This window comes from Cydia pomonella, chromosome 3, assembly GCF_033807575.1.
Source record: "Cydia pomonella isolate Wapato2018A chromosome 3, ilCydPomo1, whole genome shotgun sequence".
NCBI lineage: Eukaryota > Metazoa > Arthropoda > Insecta > Lepidoptera > Tortricidae > Cydia > Cydia pomonella.
The window spans coordinates 6,054,274-6,078,093 of record NC_084705.1 but is presented as its reverse complement, the minus strand read 5'-3'; the positions used below and the strand labels follow the sequence as shown (position 1 = coordinate 6,078,093).

The 23,820-nt window shown below is 37.0% G+C and overlaps 1 protein-coding gene and 1 long non-coding RNA gene across 6 annotated transcripts in view; one reads left to right on the top strand and one right to left on the bottom strand.

Annotated features, from left to right (window-relative positions):
* Nucleotides 1–23,820, bottom strand: part of LOC133515907 (uncharacterized) — a 76,787-nt gene that overhangs the window by 22,796 nt on the left and 30,171 nt on the right. For all 3 annotated transcript variants that reach the window (XR_009799131.1, XR_009799130.1, XR_009799132.1), the window contains exon 2: nt 1,001–4,395. This is a non-coding gene — a long non-coding RNA (uncharacterized LOC133515907). The remainder of the gene's footprint in view (nt 1–1,000; nt 4,396–23,820) is intronic.
* The window catches only part of LOC133515904 (tyrosine-protein kinase Fer), a 67,039-nt gene that overhangs the window by 31,424 nt on the left and 11,795 nt on the right, over nt 1–23,820 (top strand). For 2 of the 3 annotated variants that reach the window (XM_061848545.1, XM_061848547.1), the window contains exons 3-4: nt 17,773–17,875; nt 22,988–23,189. In XM_061848545.1, coding sequence (XP_061704529.1) covers nt 17,773–17,875; nt 22,988–23,189 — 305 coding nt within the window. The remainder of the gene's footprint in view (nt 1–17,772; nt 17,876–22,987; nt 23,190–23,820) is intronic. The other variant, XM_061848546.1, reaches the window with a different exon arrangement.

Here is a 23,820-nt window from a genome sequence, read left to right as displayed (position 1 = left end):
AAATCTAAGATGGCAGGCGTTTGTTTCATTTTGACCTGAGATTCATTGTAAAGATCCTCTAGGATCCTCAGATATCGATTTTCATATTGATCAGAGCAAACGTGCAGAAATACATATTGAACACGTAGTCATAGGAATAGTTTGTATGTGAAAATATCATTATTGTTTTTAATATTTTCCTTGCATAACATCATCCCCATATAAAACCCGTTTTGATCAAGAGAAATCAAAATAATATGATTCTAGCTAAACTATACGTGAAAAGTAATCCCATATTTTTTCCAGTGTTTGTTGCAACGACTAGCACATCATTTAATCCGCACAATAAGGCTTATTTCTTTTGTTAAAGATATAATTTGAATAATTCATACTAACTTTGACAACAGGCCGCCTTTTGCGAACTAAATAGCTCCGCGGCACAATGTTGACGCCTCGCCCGCTTCGGCACAATGTGTGTGGGGCCATTTTGCAGAGCTAGTTCTATCTATGTTTATTATCAATCGCTGGTTTTGGGCAAATCTTATATCTTAAATAATAAATATTAACATTATGTCTACCACTTCTTCCACTTTTTCGTATCCGATTCAGCTGAAATTTAGAGTATTTCCTTAATTACGATGACAATTCAGTAATATGCTAACATGGAGCTGATCTGATGATGTAGTTGGTAAGTAGCATCGGAACTCCCTGATGTAAAACCACAAACGCATCGAGTTTAGGTTCATTAGAAAGGCCTCCAGGTCGGGATACCTGATAGACATGCAAATGAGAATAAGGACAAATCAGCAATAAAAGTTCATGTCTCAAAAAATATTTGACAGTAGGTATAACTTGTTTCATTATTGTGCTAAAGGCAATTACTACTGGGTATCTCTTCCCTTGTATTGTAAAATATATTGTACAATAATTGTGTTCATTGAGTAGTTATTTTATTTTGATTCAGTGAAGTGTCGCAATATCCTCAAATCTAATTAAAATATTAAGAACATCTTCGTATTACCTCAATGCCAATCGATAATTTGTTGGCTATCCCGTCTCTGCCTGTGCCCGGCTTGTGTTCATTGAGTAAACGTGTGTCGGGCTCGGGCGCGCAGCCGAGCCGCCGGCGCGCACGACCCGTCTGCGCAGTGTGTGCCCTCGCTTGTGTGATATGTATCTTCTCTGTGTGCGTGCTGCTTGTTTGTGGTCGTAAATTTACGACTCGGCGCCGCTTGAACGTGTTTCGTTCACCATAACAGTTGTTATTTGTCTGGAGACTTTGTCCATCGTTTGGTGTTTCGACATGTCTTTTGGGGGGTAAATGCTAGCTGTTACTGTTAATAACTATAATTTTGAGGGTGGATCTTGATGAGAGAGGGGATTGGGATTGCATTAATTGCATATAATGTACTCCTAATTAAATAAATACAAATGTGAAATGGGTATGAGTAGGAGATCTATCCAGCCCAGACTTGAAATTTGCAGTTCCCGGTTGTTACTTAAACCATTCTTTTTTCAAAGATTATCATTTACGACTTAACAAGTTAACACACAACTGTACTAACAGGTTGGAATAAAGTCAATAAAGCAAAACTAAAATATATCGAATACAAATATTTTTGTAAAAATAAAAATCTACATAAACTTAGATTTGCAATTTAAATCTATATGCCAAGTGAGAGTACCAGCTAACTGGATTTTGGATTGTGTAAAAAAATCGGGACTAATGGATGAAGACAAAGCGTGGTTCACTGTTGAACTTACCCATCACATCACACGAGGGAAAGTCGACGGTAATCTGAATACTAATCGATTAAAAGTAAAAGCCTGCATAAATTTGCTTTTATGTAATTTACACAATATTTCATTTGTATTTCGGTTGGGTGGGTAGATATTGCGTGGCGAATTTTAATATATTACGCACATTTGCCCGCGACTACGCACTTTTCTAAGAATCTTCTAAATAATTTATCCTCCATAACGGTTTCATCGACGTAATAAAAGTCAAACAATTTATTTTACGATGTCTATACCTACAACAGGGGCGTGGACGTCAATTCACACATCAAAAAGTTTAATTAGTTGTTCAAACAGTGCCACTGCCACTTATGTAAACTCGGCGTAGATAGACAAGACAATATTGTATTCGGGCCCTGCAAGCAGTATCACTGCTAACACTAATAGCACTTTGCGCCATATAATTCGATCCTGGGCTTTCCCTTTACAACCACTGCCAGAAATCCTTCAGGGTCCTTGGTAGGGTTGCCAACCGTCCCGCAATACGCGGGACGTCCCGTTTCTGGAGCCCTAAAGTATGCGTCCCGCAAAAGGTCCGTGCGGGACGCCGATTGTCCCGTTTTCTGGCTAGACTAGATTATAAGCAATGAAACGGAGGTTGCACCAGCGCGTGACTTTAATTTGTCTTTTCATGTCTTTCAATACGTTGACGGCAAATAGGTATATGATTTCCCAGTAGGCCGGGTGAAGGAGTCCCGCATTGTATACCCAAGTCCCGCAAATTGATCGCAAATGTACCGCAAAACTGTGCATTTAGGTTGGCAACCCTAGTCCTTGGGTTCAGCCTGTTGCCGATAGCCCCACCCAAAACTAGGTGTCGATATCTGTCATTTTGAGCGCCAATTAATAGGTGTTTAACGTCATTTGCATTTGTCTATTTGCTTTGCACTGGCTTCCTTTCCTCACATGAGTTGTAAGCGCCTACACAGAATTTTACATATTTTGAACAATCCGGATCCGGCACTCGTCGGTTCATGAGTGCCGTTTTTTCAATTATCTAGTCTGATTGGGGTCCCCGAGTCCCCTCGGAATAGATTGCAGCTTGAACAGTATTATCCTATGCTGTATCTAGCCCTTCACCTACCTCGCGTATAGGCGCCTTAGCATTCAGTTCTGTCTCCCATAATTTGGGACTTAATCGCGTGCACTTATTTCTATTTTCCTTTTTTTAATCAATATACTTAGTTCTGTCTTCGTTGCAGCTTGTGTTGGAAAGAAATAGTTTTTGTCAAAAACTTCATTTTTGATACAAACTTTTATTGCTGATTGTACTTTTCTTTCCACAGGCAACTAGTACTCGTGGAAACAATTCTAGCAACCTCAAATACAATTAGGTTGCTTTGATTTATCACGGAGTTTTAATGGCTACCTCCTGTCTCCATCTCCAGATCAGCTCGATGGTATCATAATATTCATAATATATTATGGTATCATAATATTGCATTGTCACACAACTTCCAAATGTGTGCAAATTTCCAGCTTCTTTGAAGACTGGAAAGTGAGTCAAATATAACTTGCAAGATTTGACCCGTAGGTACAAACATAGGTACAATTTACATAGTTACATACATTGCAAGTTAAATAAAAGCTTGTAAAAGACAAAATGCATTCCTTATAGACATGTCTCTAGCCAAACAATAGTGGTCGCACGAAATGTTTTCGTATAAATGCTTTGACCATGTGTAAATCATATCGTTCAGCAACTTTGCCTGTAAGGTACAAGTAAACAACCTAACCCAGTTTAAGCGATATAGCCGACAATGATGCTATTATTTTACAGCTTTTCTTAGCTGGCGCAACTCCGTCATAGGTACACACAACACTCTGATATTACTCAACTATTCCAAGAGCTCTGTCGCAACCCATTAGCCTACACTCTACAGTGCTTATGACATTGGTTTAAAGATAACAACAAACGCATGTAGTTTGCTTAGCTGTGCAAATAGCAGGTTTGGTAGCACCACGCGTCCACTACCAAGAACTTTCCCGTTTATTTAGTTGAATAATATTTGTTTTATTAAGAGTCTAGTGTTGATAAGGTGTTGATAACGGTTGCTGAAGATTAGTGTCTCGGCTTGTTTAAATAAGGACATATTGTCGGAAGTGTATGATTATCAGAAACTTGGAGCGTGGTCTTATTCCATGTTTATTCATGAATTTGAATTCGGTACATTACTACATTTGGAACTAAATACCTAATCTTTATTTTAAAAAAAATCGACTTTTCAATCGGTTTGAAATGCCATTTAATAATTTCCAACCACATTGCATCTCGTAAAAATTATAATTAGCCTCAAGACTTTTAAAAATGTATTGTTACAATTTTGGTATTTTTAAGTTCCATATCACGAACACGCACTATTTATTATTTAAATGCAAATGCTTGGTTTTTAGATAAAAACTAAAAGATCCCTTTTAGTATGCCTGTAAGAGTTCAGGACTTCCCTCAATTCCTCATGGATTCCACCATCAGAACTGGGTTTTTTGGCAAAAATGGGGCCAATATGTATAATGTATAATTAGTCTTTCAATCAAAAAAATAATTTTTAAAATCGGTCGAGAAATTACTAAGTTATGAAGTATCAAAATAAAAATAAAATTACACACAATAAATACAATCTTTTTTATTTGATAAAATGTAAGGAACCATTACTTCATTTCTTTTGGGAAGTAATAAATCTTAAATTTTGAAACTTTCAGCGTCCTGTATTTTTTATCATTTCCTGATAAACTTTCCGTTGGCGTATAAAATCGTTTATTGATTAAGGACTTTTTTATCAATCGAAATAACTCTTAGACCTCTCGGTTGAAGAGACTTCAATATCTTAAAACACAATTGTAAGAAAAAGTACGGATAAAGGATTTGGTTGGTTGTTTGGTTGGTTGTTATATATTATATAGTTAGTTCCGCGGGAGGTCCTCGTCACGCTGCGTACGCGTCGGCATGCTGTGTCAACGCCCTTAGGTCACATTTGTTTTCCTGCTCACCTCACTTTGTTATGGCAAACTACCGTTGCAATTTGTACTTGGTTGGTACTAAGTTCTAGCACACATTGATGTTTGCTAATTAAAAAAAAATGTATAAGTACAGGCAGGGTTGGGTAAGTATATTTATATAAACTACCAATTCACACTATTTTACACGCAACTTTTATATAACTACCGATATTCAATTATCTTGTTTGAGGTACAAAACGGAATAGATTATAAAATATAACATTAGGTAATATGGAAATGTTATAAGAAATAAAGGTACAAGTTGGAACTCGGAGAAGTGTCTCGACTGCAGATCTGTAGGTATTGCCCCTCTTACTCTCACTCGGAACGAACTGCATATGGCGCTAGTGTTCTGCAGTAGGGGTTGAAATTATAACACAGTGATATGTCGCTACGACATTTCGCCGGGTTCCAACTCATATCATATTTATTACTACATTTTATTTCCCGACTTCCCGTTTCATTAATTTGTTGACATCGCGACTATAGCAGGTAGTTTGTGAACAACATAAATGTAACCGGAAAAGAGTAAAAAAGTTTCCCCGACGGGTTTTGTACAATCCCAGTAAGGGACTATACTAGGAAAAAATAAAGAGTAGACTGAGTAGTGGTGAGTCATCCGATGCAGTTAAACCAGCATGTCTGTAAGTAGTAAGTGTTTGTCACACTATTGACGGATATAGTAGGCCAATTGAATGAAATACATATCTGCAATCAATTGTATTCTTACGTTGACTTGCTTTCATTCCTGACAAAAAAATTAACGCAGAATGATTGGATTAGTGTACGTACACGTACAGTACACCTATCTTATCGTCATTTGCCACCAGAACCATAAGGATTGCGACTAGAATCAATCGCGGGTCTATTATATTTCATATTTTAATAAAAATATATTTTACAAAAGTTGCATCGCGAAAAACTGGAATGTTAGGTTACACCGCACATAAGACAGGCGTGGTGCATAATTGGCGTTTCACGTGGGACCCGCCGGGGGCACACGGGCTCGCAGGCCTCGCTTGAGGAAAACTGAGGATTAAACACTCAATAACACTCGAATAAATATTATGTGTTCATACTTGATTTTAATTAAGGATGAAGAATAATAGGGAAGGACGCACCTAGCTTTTGGTCTTCGCGTGTAAATTTACCAATTTACACGGCCTGTGCTGTGCAGCCTGATGTGCTCGTATCGCAACAAAATGGTGATTTTGACTTTCATCATTCTTTGTGAATCTTTGTGAGCCTTATGCCTAGTTTAATACCAAGATAACGCCGAAACAAATGTATGAAAGTAAATCATCTCACTCAAACCTAGGGCTTGTTTTGTATTGTCTGCGCGGTGGTCAGGACTACGGAATAGGATCCGCGGGTACGCAGGTGACTGCACGTGTGCGGCCGGAGAAAGCCCGCCTGGCCGGCCGCGCCTCGCCTTTTCCTGCCCAGCTATTCACAACTTTTACCACCTCACCACCACAATCAGACCAGAATAAGTATAACGTCTCTATCACGGACAATTGTCATTAATCACCAGGTCAAGTTACATTAGAAACCAGTTCACTGTCGAGACAAAATTGTTTGTGGATAGACATGCTGTCCATTCCGAGATTTATCGACTTTATTGCTAATCGAGCAACTCACTTGTTAGGCTTGTTGTTTCTTAAGTCGATTGGCTCGTTTCTCTCCGGACCTGGCTGCCAGCCAAACGGTTTCCTTTTAGCCAAATGCAATATGTTTACGGCCAAATACATCTCTTGCAAATTAAGTACATAAATGATAAACAGGACATACTATAGATCTGCTTAGAAATTAAATAACATACACAAAACATTTTATAATTTGACATACTTACGAGTATTATGTAATACGATTGAATTATTTAACAGAATTATTTTTCTTACAGAACGAGATCGGTATAATACGTGACCATTAGGTACAAACATATTAATAGAGTAACAAATCCATGACTTGTAATAAAAATCTGCATAAAGTCAGAGACAGATTTAAGGGGGCTTCTTACATCGGATATCCAGGTCAGTTTAGTTTATTATAGTAACTTTTTACCCGCAAGCGCGTGTGAAGAACTGTGGTATTTAACCCGAGTATACGTCACTCCTGGGCGTATCCCAACGACTATTATAACACAAATTATATACAACTATGCTTACATCGTTACTCATCTGATATTGCCTTGCCTTGTCTGCATATGCGAAAGAACAACCACGGGCCACGGCTTAATAAAGTCATAGAGAGCAAGAACCATACTGCGAGATTCGCCGTTGTTGAAAGAGCAGCAAGAATATTATTCCACGCACGAGAAAGCTCCCGGTCCCTAAGTATGACTCATGTCGATAACCAATTAAAATGTTACCTGCAAGCCATGTTGATACGTCAACATTCTTTACAATATCTTCTTTATAATTTTCTTTGTCCTAGTATCAATTACCTAGCATACGGTGTTCAGAAACTAAGCTTTCTTCTTTATCTACGCTTTTTTATTTTGTGTAACTGTAGTTAAATCTTTATTTCTTCATATTTAACTTACCAAAGAAAACCAATGTATCCATCCAAAGCTATTAGCCTCCGAAATGGTTAATAACAAGAGTTGCTCTTGAACGAGTTTTTTCTTGCCGATGCATTGGCCAGACGGTGGGTTGCGGTCTGGTTTGCATTTTAATACCTGTTTCAAGTGTTACTCATTTATTTCAAGAACATATCTTTTGTATAAAGGCGCATTTGCTCCTTTTTAAGGCAATGTGGCAAGTGTCACAAAGATCGGCCTTCTGGTTTTCCGAGAAAAACGCTTTCTCCGCGCGGCGGCTAGCTCATAGTATCTTTATCGTGTTGTTGGCTCACTTAAATGTGCACTTAGGTAAGGTGTCAGTGGTGTCAATGCGGCACGGTTTTATATCAGTTTCCTTTTAATTTATTTTTATTTTTATTAAGGGATTATAGTTAAAAGTTAGTGCCTACCGTACCATTTTCTATCTGTTTTGTAATCATCGGCCTTTAAAATCAAATATTAATGAGACAATTTGCAGTAGTTTTCCTCATTCACACGTTGCCTTCCTTTCGTGAGTTTAAAATGCCTATTACTCGTGTCCTATCACTTATTCTATGTTTATGTTAAAAAAATTACATTATTTGTTACACGTTAACTAACTTTTTTGACATTTACATTTTAACTATTTCGAAGTTACTAATTGATCAAAGTCAGAATGTCAGACGCAAATCTGTCGATGCCATACTGACAGATATAGTTCGGTATGTACACTTGAGCAGCGACTCGCGGAATGTAGGTCACCGTTTGGTTGACAATAGATGGTTTTTAAATACATTCAAACAAATGCTGCGTCGTTCTAACGGTAAAAGTAATGCTATTTCTTTTTTCATAAAAGCTCCTAATTCTGTTTTGGAAAGTTAACTGTTGTTTGTCATTATATTACGTTTACCACCATCCTATCATTAGCACTACACCTTATAAAACAAAGTCCCCCGCCGCGTCTGTCTGTCTGTATGTTCGCAATAAACTCAAAAACTACTAAACGGATTTTCATGCGGTTTTCACCTATCAATAGAGAGATTCTTGAGGAAGGTTTAGGTGTATAATTAGTTAAGGTTTTGTATAAATGAAGCCGGGGCGGGTTGCTAGTGATCTATAATTTTAAATCTATAGGTAGTGTCAAACGAGGCGCGAATATCACTGCATATGCACTGTAAGTATATTTATTCTGAAAAATCGATTGTAACTGTCAATAGTGTCGTAATCATGCCAGCCTGTATTTTTACACCCGCTTTAAACAATGCAATTATTGCGACACGAATAAGCTTGAAAGTTAATGGTTAGAATATCCATGCAAAAAACCATTGGTAAATAAAGAGAATACCGGGCAAAAAGTACCACAAAACATATTGCAAGAAATATTTATGTTGCCTTTAGTTTCGCGACATTTTCACTTTCAGCCTTTGTCTGTCTCATTATGCTTTGTTGCTTGTTGCAATGTTATTCTGTCTTCCATCTCCAGTTGCGAATGACAGGTTTCTTGATTGTTGGAAAAGTCTACTTAGTGCTATTGGGTATCATACAATTTCATGATTTTTTGACCCCTCCCCCTCTTCTTGTTACATCTGGTTACATTTGGCACCGCCCTCCCCCCTAGTGTGAGGTCACAAAGTTGTCAATTTTATATTCAACGAAATCAACAATTCGAATTAAATATTACTTATTTTAATAAAAAAATATTTGAATAATGGCAATATTGTACATTTTATGACACGAAAACGATAAGGAATAAAACTTTCACGAATAAAAACGATGTATCATTGCAAGAACTATTATTTAACTTTACAGTAAATACAAAAAAGTAGAACAATATTCGGTTACAAATGAAGTTAAAGCAGCGGTTCCTAACCTGGGGGTAATTACCTGGGGGTATTAGTAGGGATAAAACTGGTATTTTACGGGGGTAAAAAGCTCAATTAAATATAACAAAAATTATACCTGTAAGAAATAATATTGATAATTATTGGGAGGAGGACTAAAATCGGGTTCCCTAATTAGTCTTAGAGGTGGCAGAACTAAAAAGGTTAAGAACGACGGAGTTAAAGTGATGTCACAAAGTTTGTAATTCCCCCCTTTCCCCTTACAATTGTCACAATATATCACACATTCTTGACTCCCCTCCCACCGTGTGACGAATCAAATTTTCTGTTATGCTTAAGCGCAAAGGTACAATCTTAACACTAGGAAAATTGTTACTACATATTTAGATTTTATTTTTGGATGTTCAAGTGAGTTGACCGAGTGCTTAAGTTTGCGGGTTAACTACAGTTAAATTTCTCGATTTCGACTTGGGATAGGCGTTCGACTGGAGGACTGAAAAAATTACACCGGTTTGAGCAATTGCAACAGCAATTTTAATTGTATGTGAACATGAGGTGAGGCTGACCGGGCGGCGATATCACCATCAAGTAAGAGGGAGAGTGATCCGAGTCAATGAACCAAGTTAGCGGTATACCGCAGGGTCCGACTCTGGGACCCCATGTTTATGGTTTCTTTGTACTTAACAATCCGGCCTATACGCGATGTTTTATTGGTGAGCGGTAAAATTGAATTCCGAAACCGGTATGCAGATTAAATTCCTCACAAAGGATTTGTTCCGACACTAACCTGTGTGAATGTTGTGTTGGATTATGAGTTTTCGTTCAATGGTTCTTAAATAATTTATTATAATCGAAAATATTAGTTAGAAAAAACGGTTTTTACCAGCAAAATGGAGCTCAATTGCGGCCGTCATCAACCAGCATGTCTAAAGCAATAATTTGTGTTCATTACAACCCGTTAAAACCTGCGGTCCGCGCACGCACGTATCATCTATCTATGGCATGATAAGGCTGTTTTATTAAGACATGAGTTAAGGCATCATCTAGATATTTTTTTTTTTTTAGAAAACCACAAGACGTTGACTATGACTTTAAATTTTACTGTTAACAGTTAACGTTATCAAGTCGAACGAGTCAACTTTTATCGATAGCTTTATTAAGTACATACTTACTGTCCAATACACTATCTTATTTTGTATATTACACAAGCTAGGAATCTACCTAAGAGCAAGTAGATTGTGCCCATTTAAATATTTCTGTCGATGTTTTCCTGCCCAGCTAAAACGACATAGGTGTCAGGTAGGAAAATACATATACATACATCTTATACGTATAAATAAAAAGCTTTTATTTCGGACAAGATGCCCATAATACAAGATAAATTACAAAATAAACAATATTGTAAGTACAAAAGTGCCTTTTCACAATAAATTCGGGGACTAACTAGGCTGACATGGGGCTCTCTCGTATATTAATATCTGATAATGTATTTTATCTAATCACAGTTTCGGTTCATATTGTCTACTGTTGGTGCTTAAGTCATGTTGCTAGTGGCGGGTTCTCAGTTAAGCTAAACGTCGTTATCTTATTGTCTTAACGACTCTTAATAATATCTTAACGGCGGCGAACTCAACCGGCGCCTTAACAGTTGTTCGGTCTCGAAAGATCTCAATCTGAAACGGTTTGCCATTACACTTACTTATCGTTTATATGGAATCGTAGGTAAAGCTGGGAACGCACAGAAAGCGCTACCAGTGCGAAGCGGTGTTAGTAATTATTCGGTCTTGTATGAAATAGCTTACATAGAGCATCAATTTGGTCGTTCGGCGCACCATGCTTTAAGTAACGCCATCCAAACAAGCTAGACTAATAGGTACGGTACCGCCACCGCATTGCTACTGCTGTGTTTCAAAGTTTATTATGGTATCAAAGCAATCATAATTAAAATCTGCATCGACGCGACATTTGTCGATAATTCGCGAGATACGATACAGCACACGTCCATTGTTCTTGCTAACGGTACTGCCATAAAGTATCGTTTGAAAGAAAAAGGTACTAACTATATTACAATGTATGAGTTTTAAACGTTGTTATAGTATTTATGTTCTGAACGCCGGGTTAATTCCGATTAAAAGTGCATGTTCATTAAGCTTTTGTATATATACGGCTTTTTGCTTTGGTCCCGCCTGAGTGGATGTAAGTAGTTATGGCTTTGACTGCCAATCATTAACAGGATGGGATAGTCCATTGTTGTTAATCGTGAGATTTCAGAATTACATTGTCTTGTTGCCTATTCATGAGACTCATTCATGAATTAGGGCCATTTCATGTCTGAGGCTTGTCTTGGCTTGATAATTCGCTCATCTATGGGTTAATTTATTAATAGGCACTGTACTTATATTTTCTTATTCGAAAAATAATAAAGTAGATAGAAACACGTCTTTATATGTACAAATGTCCATCAGAACAGAACATGTTTATTTTTTACATCAATCAAACGCCTTCGATTTCGGGCTTAAAATGAACACTTGTTCGTAAATTCTTGTTTACCGCCCTTAATACACAATTATTATCCCAATGCCCTGAAGTTAATACCCGAGCAAGTGAATGATTCCAAAATTGAACTACGAGCGTAGCGAGTGGTTCGAGAAGTGGAATCAAGATTCCAACGCTCAAGAGCGTTGCGAGGATTTCAAGGCACGAGAGTTAAACACATTTTGCCTCCGAGTGAAACACAAAATATTTCAATACACCATTATTATTATTATTATTATAACGAGCCCATTGTGTCCCACTGCTGGGCAAAGGCCTCCCCCCTCTTCTTCCACTCATCCCGGTTTTGAGCAACGACCGACCAGTCCCTCAAAAAGGAGTCTAAGTTATCCCGCCATCGCCGACGAGGTCTGCCAGATCCCCGGTTTGACTCGTGGGGCACCCAATCCGTGGTTATCTTGGCCCACAAGTCATTCGGCATGCGGCAGACATGCCCAGCCCAGTCCCACTTTAACTCTAACTATGAAATACAAAAAAAAAAACTAAGTTTTTATTCCATTTCTCCTGACGTCGAATACAATACCTAAATATTGAATCGAAAAGGCTGGTTACTCTCTAGTCATTGATTAAAATTTAATTGTATGGAGACCAATGATGGAAACCTTCATAGTCTCCCTAGTTATTCATAGCAACCTTAGAATTTCAGAGTGGATTTTGTGTACGAGCAAGCCCTTGAGAACCGATTTTGTCATAGAGGTCACAGAGTTATCTTCATCTATACGAACTTTAGGTACCTGAGGGCCTACCGCGAACCACGTTCGACGTGTTGCCTCTCTGTCGCACTTGTAAATTTGTACGTAAGTGTGACAGGGAGGCAACACGTCGAACATGGTTCGCGGTAGGCCCTCTGATGGTCTACTTCCATCAGACTCATCCCCGAGGAAAAAAAGTAGTAGGTAGCTATTTAAAATTATCGTTCTTGTGCAAATTTTTTTGTTGAGCGTCATCTTACTTACCAGTCCTTGTCGATGTCATTCCAGCGTTTTGGGTATTTCCGAGTTGAGAGTAGGCAGTAAGATACGTACATAAAGTTCACACTTCAGAGGCACTTGGGCTAATCGAATATTGATGATTTGTGTGGGACTCAATCCGTTTCTGCCCAACTAGCAAATTGGTAATAACATCTGAACCTTTTACGACTAATTCATCGTAGGTGCGTCGTAAATAAGCAAGTTTTAAAACGTGATGTTGTATAAATGTCATTTATACCGCACTTTAGTTTAAATGCAAATTGTTCTTAAATCGCAGTTGTACAGACGTTTGTATAACATAGTAATAAAGCAATTTAATCACTGTCGTACAAAAGTTTTAACCAAGACCTTTTCCCGGTTTTACAACCTCAATATGACATCTTACAGCACTTTGGTCATAGAAAAGCTTTATGAGTGATTACTGTACAACTAATCATAACATCAGCTTTTTACAGCTGTTAAATTGCTAAAGTGCCATACAACAGTCATAAACACGACCGTCTTATAGCTAAAAGATAGGGATTACGGCTTATTTGTTTCATAAATTTTCAGTTCTTAATACAGTGTTGATACGCAAAGTGTTAGATTGGAAAAAGTGGAAGCAGTTCAAAAGGAGCGGTACTTATAGATGCAAAGTTCGTCAGAGTTGTGCTTCTTTACTTACTAGCACAGACTTAACTTCAAAACTGTTTGTTTCACCTATTAGGTTAACCAAGTTCACCAGGGAACCCTGAATTAGGGTGATGGCGGCCGTATCGTGTTGGCTTAAGAGTTTTAAGTCGTAAGCTAGTGCTGTTAATTATAAATGAGTCATATAACTACTCATAGATAAAAAATAAATTTATTTATTTAATTAAATATAATAAATAAACAATATTTAAAGGGGGCATTAAAATTTTCTTAGAAAACCTAGTAAATTCGTCGAAAATATTATGTTCGCATGCGTATCTGATTTACCCATTACCCATTTTAGTTGCAGTAATAGATGTCGAGTCGGTTATACTTAAGTACTTAAAATGGTAAAAAGTATAATATTTTTCACGACTTGTTTGACCGGCAATCATCCATGCACAGTACACACAAACAGGTAATTATATTATGATTGAAACTGCTTCGCTATTGCATTTCACCGACTCATTAGTCGTAGAAACGTCTGCATTATGATCACTCTACAAGCAATTGCATTTACAAATCGAGAACTTACGATACTTTTCCGACTAAAAAGTCGTTTAATATATTTTTTATGACAGCTGTAGGACTAAATGTGCTTGCTTATGACGATTGAGTGACCACTCAACGACTATTTAGCCATAAAAACTGCGCCAAAATCGCGTCATTTAAACGTTTGTATGCCTTAAATTGCATACCATCAAGTTTTATGAAAAACGTTTGTACAACATTTATATGACATATTTTTGCTAGTTGGGTGGAGATGGTGGATTTTATTTGTAAATATTATAATGATTATTCAAACAATTGATAATAAAATCATGTTAAAATACAAGTATAATACATGATTTTTAATTTTCATTATCAAAGGGATATTCCATTTTTATTGCGATTTAACTTTAAGTATCACACATTTGTTAACGATCATCACCGTCATAGCATTGTCTCGGTATTCTGCTTCGGCTTATGGGTGCCTAGGGTCCGTATTTTGATGCTGATTTTGTAGCATATATTATACGTAGGTACAATATTCTAATTTAGTTCTTTTAACGTTTATTTTTATGAAATTAACAATTCTGAGTCGAAAAATCAATCTCACTCTTGTGAGATGTCAATTAGTAATAAAAATAGTTATTAAAACTCGTAGCTAATGATATTACGAGTAAGTATAGGTATGTATGTACTAATGTGCGCGCGTGGCATGAGTGGCATGTTCTAACTGAGACACAAAAGCCCATAAAGTTGTTAATGTCTTGGTATGGTACCTATGATGTTAAGTTGTGAAGATATGTGATGTCGCACGCGTCAGTTCGTCTCGCGAGGCTGGCATGGGATTGTAATTCGAACCGTTTCCGGCGCTCGTGTCACTGCCGTTTACATTCTCTGCCGAACACGTCGCTACCGCCGTACCACCGTACCAGTATAGGTCTGACCACTGGCTATGGACCTTAGTAACCAACTTTGATGTCAAGTTATGCTGGTAACCATATGTTTTATGAATCAGCTGACCGATCATTTTGAAAGGCAGCTCGACCCAATAGGCCTCATATTTTATAACCATATTTCGCAATTTGAACATAAGGGTACACCTGGTACTGGTATTCTCGAGAAATGATAAGTGTCTGTGTCGCTAGAGACATTTATAAGACGACTACATTTTGTTGTGAATAAAGTCGTGATTCATTAATTTTTGCTCGTGACTGTCCTTAATAAAGTTTGAAAACGGAATTCGATTACAATTATTGCAGCATCAGGTACTTACGTATATTTTGCCGAATTTACATGCAAAGGACAAAGCAAAAAGGAAAAGATATGAATTTCGCAGTGTGGGTGTCTATGTTATGTCGAGGGTTTTAACGGTTCCAAAAAGTTAATGCTACAGAAAACTAAGTTTTTAATATTTTTTAATGTCAGAAGAAATGACATATCACACAAAAAGATGTTTTCGACTATCATATAGTCATCATGAGACTACGAGCATCTTACACATAAGACGGTATACTTACCTAAACATTTAATGAAGGTGGCTGCAACAATGATGTTGCCAAATCTAGGACAGGCTTTGGCAATCTTTACTTTAAAATTACAAAATTGTGTGCCGGCTAATGGCTAAGTAGAGAATGCTAGTTAAAATGTACCTAATATAAATCAAGTACTTATCAAACTCAATACTATGTCTAATCATAAATTTACGTTAATATAAGTATCGTAAACAACAACAGCTAATAGTCTACTCAACGTACATCTTATCGTCAAATAGCGATATTACGCTTCACGACCGAACTGTCACATGTCGACAGTTTACTCAAAAACTCAAAAATGTTATAAAAGTACAAATGACAACGTGGTACTATTTATTTATCGTATGGCGGTTACACACTGGTTAAAAAATTACAGTAAGAATACACAATAATTTCAGGTGTAAACATTGATGCCATTGCCGCTGGATTGACCAATGATTAGCGGCCTTTTTACTGGTCTTGCCGGTTTTGATTTGTACGATTGAATTGTAGCTTGTAGCTACTTTCTCGAGTAGGATTGGGCCTTAGGAGTTAGGGCCCCAAACTAGTACCTTTTAGAAGAAAATAAACCTACGCACTGCTACTGCGATTATAATGTTGACCCAAAATATCGACCAGGCTTCGTAATCTTAGTATGATTTATTCGGTATCATTTATCGACATATCAGTAAGATTGTGTAGAGCAGACTTAAAGAAAAGCAATTCAGGTGTTCATTTAACAAGCGGCTCGTGAGAAACTTTCCTCACGTCGGTACCTTCTGGTCTTCGATCAATCAAGTCGTTTCATCGATCAGACCGCGCCTATCATTAATTTCATTGTTTATTATTGGCGCACCGGTTTATTACATCTTGTTTTACTCCATAACAACGCTCACAAAGAGGCAACTTTATTTCTCGTTCATTTTCCTCGATGTCTGTAATTTGATACGATTCCGATGCGTATTAAATTACGTTTCTCAAGCCTTGATTTGAAAGCTGTAGTTTTCAAGTTGAGTCAATTGACACTTTGTCTTTATTGATTGATAATTGCCGATAATTATAGGGGTTCTATAGATTGTGGATTTCACACTGGTGGTAAGCAGAGCAATGCACAACCACAAAATGAAAGTTGATAAAAGTGATTATCTATTTTTTAAATTATCCGCTTTTTCTTGTATCTACGTCTAAGTATTTTTTTATTTTTCAACACACTTGCTCAAAACGACGTTTTTATTCCACCAATTTTGGCTCATAATCCTAGATATTTAACACGCGTGCTTTTTCAGTAATATTATAACACTTGGGCTTTTTCATTATATTATCCGACTCAGTTAAGAAGGTAACTCATTGCAAATAATATGCATGGAAACGGAGCCTTCTTAATTTGGTCGAGTAATACATTATTTTAAACCAACTATTAGGTTTCAATTGTTAGTTCAAAGAGGTTTTACCACACCAAACATAATTTATAGATTAAATTATCTCGTAAATTACATTAATGAATAAACATAAAATTTTATCGATTTGATCTCCATCCGTCGAATAGAAATACAAAAATATTAGCTTTTTTTACATTTTTTTAATTGGCTGTTTGTCGATTTCGTTCGCGCCGCGCAAGGCAAAGGCGCGATTGGAATCGTGCGTTAATGAAAATAACGCGCCAACCATTTTCTGTATTTGTCATAAAATTGAAATAGTTTGGCATGTTTTTAGTTTATATATTGACGAACATATCATTTTCAAGCATTGAAAATGAAGAACACATAAAATTGACGCTGCCAGTAATACTAATAAAGTCAAGAGCCGAGAACGATAGCTTTTTACCATCAAAATCGGGTGAAAAATAATTGGCTGCATATGAAATTTTTATTCAATAGAAAATCAGCAAAAACGCCCAGTCTTTCTTGGAAAACGTGTTAGTAGCTTATTCCAATGAACTGGCGAATAAGTGCCTACAAGCCCAGCACGCTTTGGTGCAATTATAATTTTGCTTTACTCTGATAAAGTTTGGTTTATAAGAAACCTCGTTATCAGAGTTGTGTGAAGCGTCAGGGATCATCATCATCATCTTCTTGGCGGTATTCCGGCTTTTAGCCACAGCTCATCGGAGCCAAGGGTCCGCTTGGCAACTAATCCCAAGCATTAGTTTTTTTTTCAATTTACTCATAATAAAGTAATATAAATTTTATACATTTCATAAAACTCGCCAAATTGTGAAGGCACAAATTTTTACCAAAGTGACTGCCATCTAACCTCCCAACCCAACCCGGCATACCTACTGGCTCCCTGCGATATCGATACAGACCTAGTGGGGGGCCTGTAATTTAACTCGTATGAGAAATTTAGCATGTGTTTTATCCTCGTCTCTATTCATCTTTTTTATATGCAATAGAGAGATTTTAATCTTATCCGTCTCATTACAGCTCTCAGAGGAGGTGACGCGGAAGCAGAGCGAGTACCAGAAGTGCCTGGAGTCGTACAAGCAGATGCGCGCAAAGTTCGAGGAGAACTACCTTAAATGTAAGTGTAAGTTGGACGACATTACTTATGCTTTACTTATAGTGCATGGTAATGAGAAAGCACGCGTGCATAAAGCATAGGATAATAAAAACCTCAGTAGATTAGATAATTTTCTCCTTGTACTCTTCTTACAGGTTGGCCCAAAAATACGTTGACAATAGTAGATTGTTAGAGAGATGAAACGCACTCACTCCTGTCAAGGTAGTTTGGCGCTCTCACGTAGTGAGAGCGGCCAATAGTCCGAGGCTGAAATGATGCCTTTAACCCGAGTTAAACACTACTTTTCATTTAGAATACGAGGAAAGTAAAATACACGAGTTTAAAAAAACATGACTAAGTACTTTTATAGTATTTCTCGAGGGTACTTTCAATTAACAATGTAGGTAATTGTATCCTTATTTATGGAATGGAGAGGTAAATGGGCCAAAATACTTTTTAATGTTTTAAAAAGTTGTTCCTAATTTTCTAACGCAAAATTTTCAGGTAACCCATAAAATTACACTTATTTTCAAATATAATGCAATTTACTTACAATGTAATACTTATGTATAACATTTAATTAGATTCTTTATTTTTCCTTAAATCAACTGCCCCAATGATTTATTAGCATAATTTATAAAATGAAATAAAATACAGAATTTTTTATAAAAAGAAATTGAATATGGCTAGGGAGTTGAAATAGAAATACTTACGAGTATAATCGTGGAATAGTACAGACACAGAATAAGTAACAGTATTCTTATAAGTCATAGTATAGAGATATATGAATGCAGTATGAGTGGATCTAATGCACTGGACTATTGGGCGCCGGTGCCAACGTGCAACGTGGATTGAAAATTGAAATGGCGAATTCATAGCGTGCACTTCTACGAGCTTTCTGTTACGCCGTGTATCGACATTACAGCAGGTCGACTACTACACATTGACTACGCTATGCATGAATAGCACACTGCTTGGATTGTTTGATATAGACAAGTGCAGTACACAAGCATGTGTACTTTTGAACAAATGTACTTAATTAATAAATTTAGAAATTCTCTAGATACCAGCAATAGCGAGAACTGTGAGAAAACACGTAGGTTGTTCAAAGTACCGTTTTAACGTAATAGGTAACTCTACTACACTATACTTTTGAGACCGACATAGTACCACCCTAATCTAAGCACGGTGAATGATATTTGTCTGTTCGCCCTGGCTTTTGACAGAGCATTCCTGTCCAACATGCTATCTTACGTATTTTTTTTTTTTTAACTTCGACACACTTTTTAACGGAAATTTTATTTTAATAATACATCAACAGATATGCTCGTAAAAATTTCCTTAAGTTTCGAAAACACAAGAGGCCAGTTTTTTGTGTGTGTCAGACTTACACCCATACCAAAGCATGTTCGATTGTTGTAGCGATGGTTGGCGTTATACACGCGATAAAAAGAGACAGACATTGACATTATCACGCTGTCACGTAGACTAGAAAAACCATAAAATACAAGAATATTTCAGAAAATGTATGAAAGTGGGGCAACTTGATCGACAGCCACATGCTAATCTCATCGTGCACCTAATACTTACCGAGTTTATTATCCGGACTAACGACGTGCAACGTCCACCGGCTTTCTTTACCACCTATCATCATCTTTACTCTTTTAATTGACCATTAATTCTGAATATGAATTCTCTTAAGAGGGAAGAATAGCTTTGCGATCCTAACGAAATAACGGTACTTTTTCTATGAAATTTCTATATCAGGAGAAAACGGTTTCCACTAACTAAATCTTAACATCTCACTTTTGATGGCGATCGCTTCAGCAAATACAAGGTGAGCATTTCGAGAGATTTTAACAGTGCATTCCTGATGGCAACAGAAGCAAAAAATGTTATATGACTTTTTGTGAAATTCGACAAAAAAAAAATCCCTTTTTTTTTAACACCTGTACATAAAACGTAATTTTTATTGATAAACACATAACCTAAAATTAACTAAAAAGTTTTTTATTTATTTGGGGGTAGCTTCTCGAATACATTGTTTTAATTTTTCGATGTCAATCAATAGGTATGTCCAGACTAGACCTCAAAGTGCCAATACCGCAGTCAAAAATGTGTTTTGTACCGACTTATGGCGAAAGAATGATTTCGAAAAACATTTAATTATCTCTGAAACTAGGCCTAATCCAGAAAATTTTATATGACATTTTATTAGTTTCTAAATATTACCAGGAATGCTTAGTTAAAATGTCTCGCAATGCTCACGGGCACCTTGTATATTCTAGATTTTTAGGTTTCGCTTTTAGGTTATCTGAGATGTCAGATACTTTTGGCGCGTTGTTTCATCCGCTACTATTGATGCTGACTGTACCTAAAGTGGAGGGCGGTCCCACTTTTATTGCCACACTAAATTGAACCTTATCCCCGAGGTAGAAAGGTGTTCGTACCAAACTAGAGAAAATGTACTGAATCCGCCTAGGTATACATTCGTGCGTGACACGCACACATTTAATCCTTCCGCCATTGCAGTGTCACAGCCGGTCGTCAGTTGCGCGTTCTCTGTCAAATCGTTCCTCTATGTTCATTACAATCATTACTATAAAATAGATGTGATTGATTTTCTGTAAAAGAAATACCGAAACCCTGAAATAGATGCTTTAAATGTTGTTTCTTGTCTTTACAGATAAACGCAATTTCGCCTTTGTTTTATTCACAACAGTGAATTATTATTATATTTCCGCAAATACTTACTATGATTATAACAAAAAATGTCATTGCAGGTCATGCGTGTTTCTTAGTCAAGTTGACGTTAAGCAGTAGTATTTTATTAAGTACATGTTTTTTTTGTCTTTATTACATTAATTTGTCACAAGTGTCACAATCTTTAAAATTTATAAATTAATTAATTGACTTAGCAACAAAAAATAACCGGTCTCTAAATTTATATGCCTGTGTTCTAAATTTATAACCGCTAACGCTAATCAAGTTTTTTATGTTTTAGATAACAAGGAATAATTATAAACACTCGTTCAGTGTCCTTTCTAAAATATGTCAATAAATTAATGCACTGTTAAAACTTGTCGCTTTAAATGTAAATTATCCAATACTTTAAAAAAATATGTCTTACTTCCTGGTGCAAAACGTCTAATTTAATTCCTGAAATAAATCAATTTCAGTATATTTTTAGTTGAAGCATACGTAATTAAATATATGATAATTATAATATAAAATATAAACCATTACTTTATGTACCAATTAGGGATTGCAATCCGGTCCGGCGGATCCGGTAATCCGGCCGGATCCGGCACTTTTCAGGAGCTACCGGATCCGGTAAAAATCACCGGATCCGGACCGGATCCGGTAAAATAAAAAAACGCCTAAATACAGCACGCGCTGTGCGTTTCAGATGAGGAAAAGGCGCTGGATGCGAGGTATGAAGTTGAACAGAACAAAAAATTAATGAAAAAGTTTAATTTTAGTAAGATAAAAATATATTTATTATGACGATGACTGGGAACAGAAGAGGATTTCTTCTTCTTTCATGTTGGTGGCACGATATGACGATTACATAAATACTGTAATAGAAGGAAAATTTTAAGGATGGAAATGCCATGGAAGGCATTTGTAATTTATGCTAAAGAGAAGGTTAATGTTGTCATAATGTTGGGATAGGAGATTAAAAGTAAACAAATGAGCAGGATTAAGTCTGCGGTACTCAACCGACTACAGTTGGGCTCATCAATATGTGTGAATGAATATATGATAATATTGATAATTTTTAGTTTTCTCCGATATATGTATATATATGATAAAATATAGATTCTTTTCTATTCAAATTTAAGAGAGAATTTATTGTCTTTATAATTTCATCCAATCTTATTCAATTTCCTTCATCTCCTGATACATGCTACTCTACGTCTAGCCAATGCTTTATTTGATCTATGTAACTTTTCTTAGGGAGTCCCTTTCCGCGATGGTTTTCAATCCTACATTCTATTATTTTTCGCATGTGATCGTCGTATCGTGTTTTGTTCCCTATAATTTGACCAATATACTTTTCTATAAATTAAAAAAAGGACAATTTTTTAAGTCATACAGTCTACTACTTTCTCGGACAAAAAAATTAGAACAAGATAATACTCGCGCATTTATACTAGAGCGCATTTAATATCATAATTGGTTAAAAGTAAAATATCTTCTTTTGTTACTAGAATCAAAGAGAATTAAGAAGACCAAGAGTGCTCACTCCATACAACGGTTTTGTTACCAAAAATACTATTATTTTCGTAGTCTACATTTAGCGTCAAGTAGCGGAACTCTCAGTACTGCTACTCGACAATATCACGACAAACAAAAAGTCTAATGCTCAACGATTTTCATCTAATATTATAACCAGAGTAAGCGTAGGAGTTGAAAATATAGTTCCGGTTACTCTGGTTATAATATTAGGTAGATGTCGACTACGAATATAATAAGCGTTTTGGTACCAAAACTGATGTATAGACTGAGCACTCTATGTACTTCTTATTTCTCTATGCTAGAATGGATGTCAATACAAAGAATTCAATCAAAGAACAGTTACGAAAACTTGTCCTTTCAAGGAGCTCCACCCAACATCCTATCATCAGGCTTTGGAAACTAATCAAATATATAATTGTAAACGAAAATTTGAGCACTTGTAAATGGTTAAATATGATAAATTACCAATTTCAAATTTTGTTTTTAAAGTGATATTGATATTATGACACTTTTTACTACCAAGTTCTATTTTATTGTTAAGAAGTTATTGATTAACTTCAAATTATAGATTTAGGAATACGTATTACGCAAAAAATTCGAAAAATAAGTAATTTAATTAACTTTAATATCCCTATACCAAACCGGATCCGGTCCGGCCGGATCCGGCCGGATTATGGCCAAAATCCGGCCGGATCCGGCCGGATTGAAAATCAATCCGGTTTGCAATCCCTAGTACCAATCCGCGTTTAGATGACAGCATACAAGGGTTTTTTGTTATGCTGGAAATATAGTTGACCTTATATGGGCAATAAGGCTCCGCATTTCCTTTGTTATTCTATTGGTATGCAACACGAATATTTCGCGTGATATTTGTCATTGAATGTGTGCCCATTCCAGGCCCAACGAGTCGAGGTGGGCGCAAGCTGGACGAGACGCGGGACAAGTATGGCAAAGCGTGCCGGAGGCTGCACCGTGCGCACAACGAGTACGTGCTGCTCCTGGCCGAGGCCACGGAGTGCGAGCGCGCGCTGCGGACGGCCGCGCTGCCCGCGCTGCTCGACATGCAGCGGCGGCAGGGCGAGGCCACCGCCACCTCTTGGTCAGTTCAGTACACAGTGTGACATTGTAGCGTGTCGGAGGCTGTGCTGGGCGCACAACGAGTACGTGCTGCTTCTGGCCGCTGGTCTGTACCCAGGCCAGGGTAGCATGTAGGTAGGTACGGCAAAGCGTGTCAAAGGCTGCATCGGAACAATGAGAACCAGACCAGTAGCAGGCAGGGAGATGCCACCGCTAACTCGTGCTTGAAAACATGTTGCTCTTGGCTTTGGCGATAGAATGGGATAGCACGCTGCGGAACGGTAGTGCTACCCAGCACTAGCTAAACCTATTAATAATTGCTGACGGCGAGGCATTAGTTGTTAAGCAGACCCCGGGTTCCCTTGAGCTGTGGCAAAACGCCGGAACAACGCGAGGAAGAAGGAAGGCGAGGCATTGACTGAGGCCCTTTTTTCTATTTAGTAAATTTTTTGGTGCATAGGATACTATATCAAGAAGACGAAAATTACGTTCCTGTATCTCTAACTGTACTACCCCCCTCCCCCTTTTTAAATAATATGAGTCGTATGAATAATAAGACTCATTTAAATTGATAGGAGTAAAGCCATTTCGCTTTTCCTACCTACTTACTAGTCTCGCTACAAGCAAAGCGTGATTTGGTAATCAGTCATAAA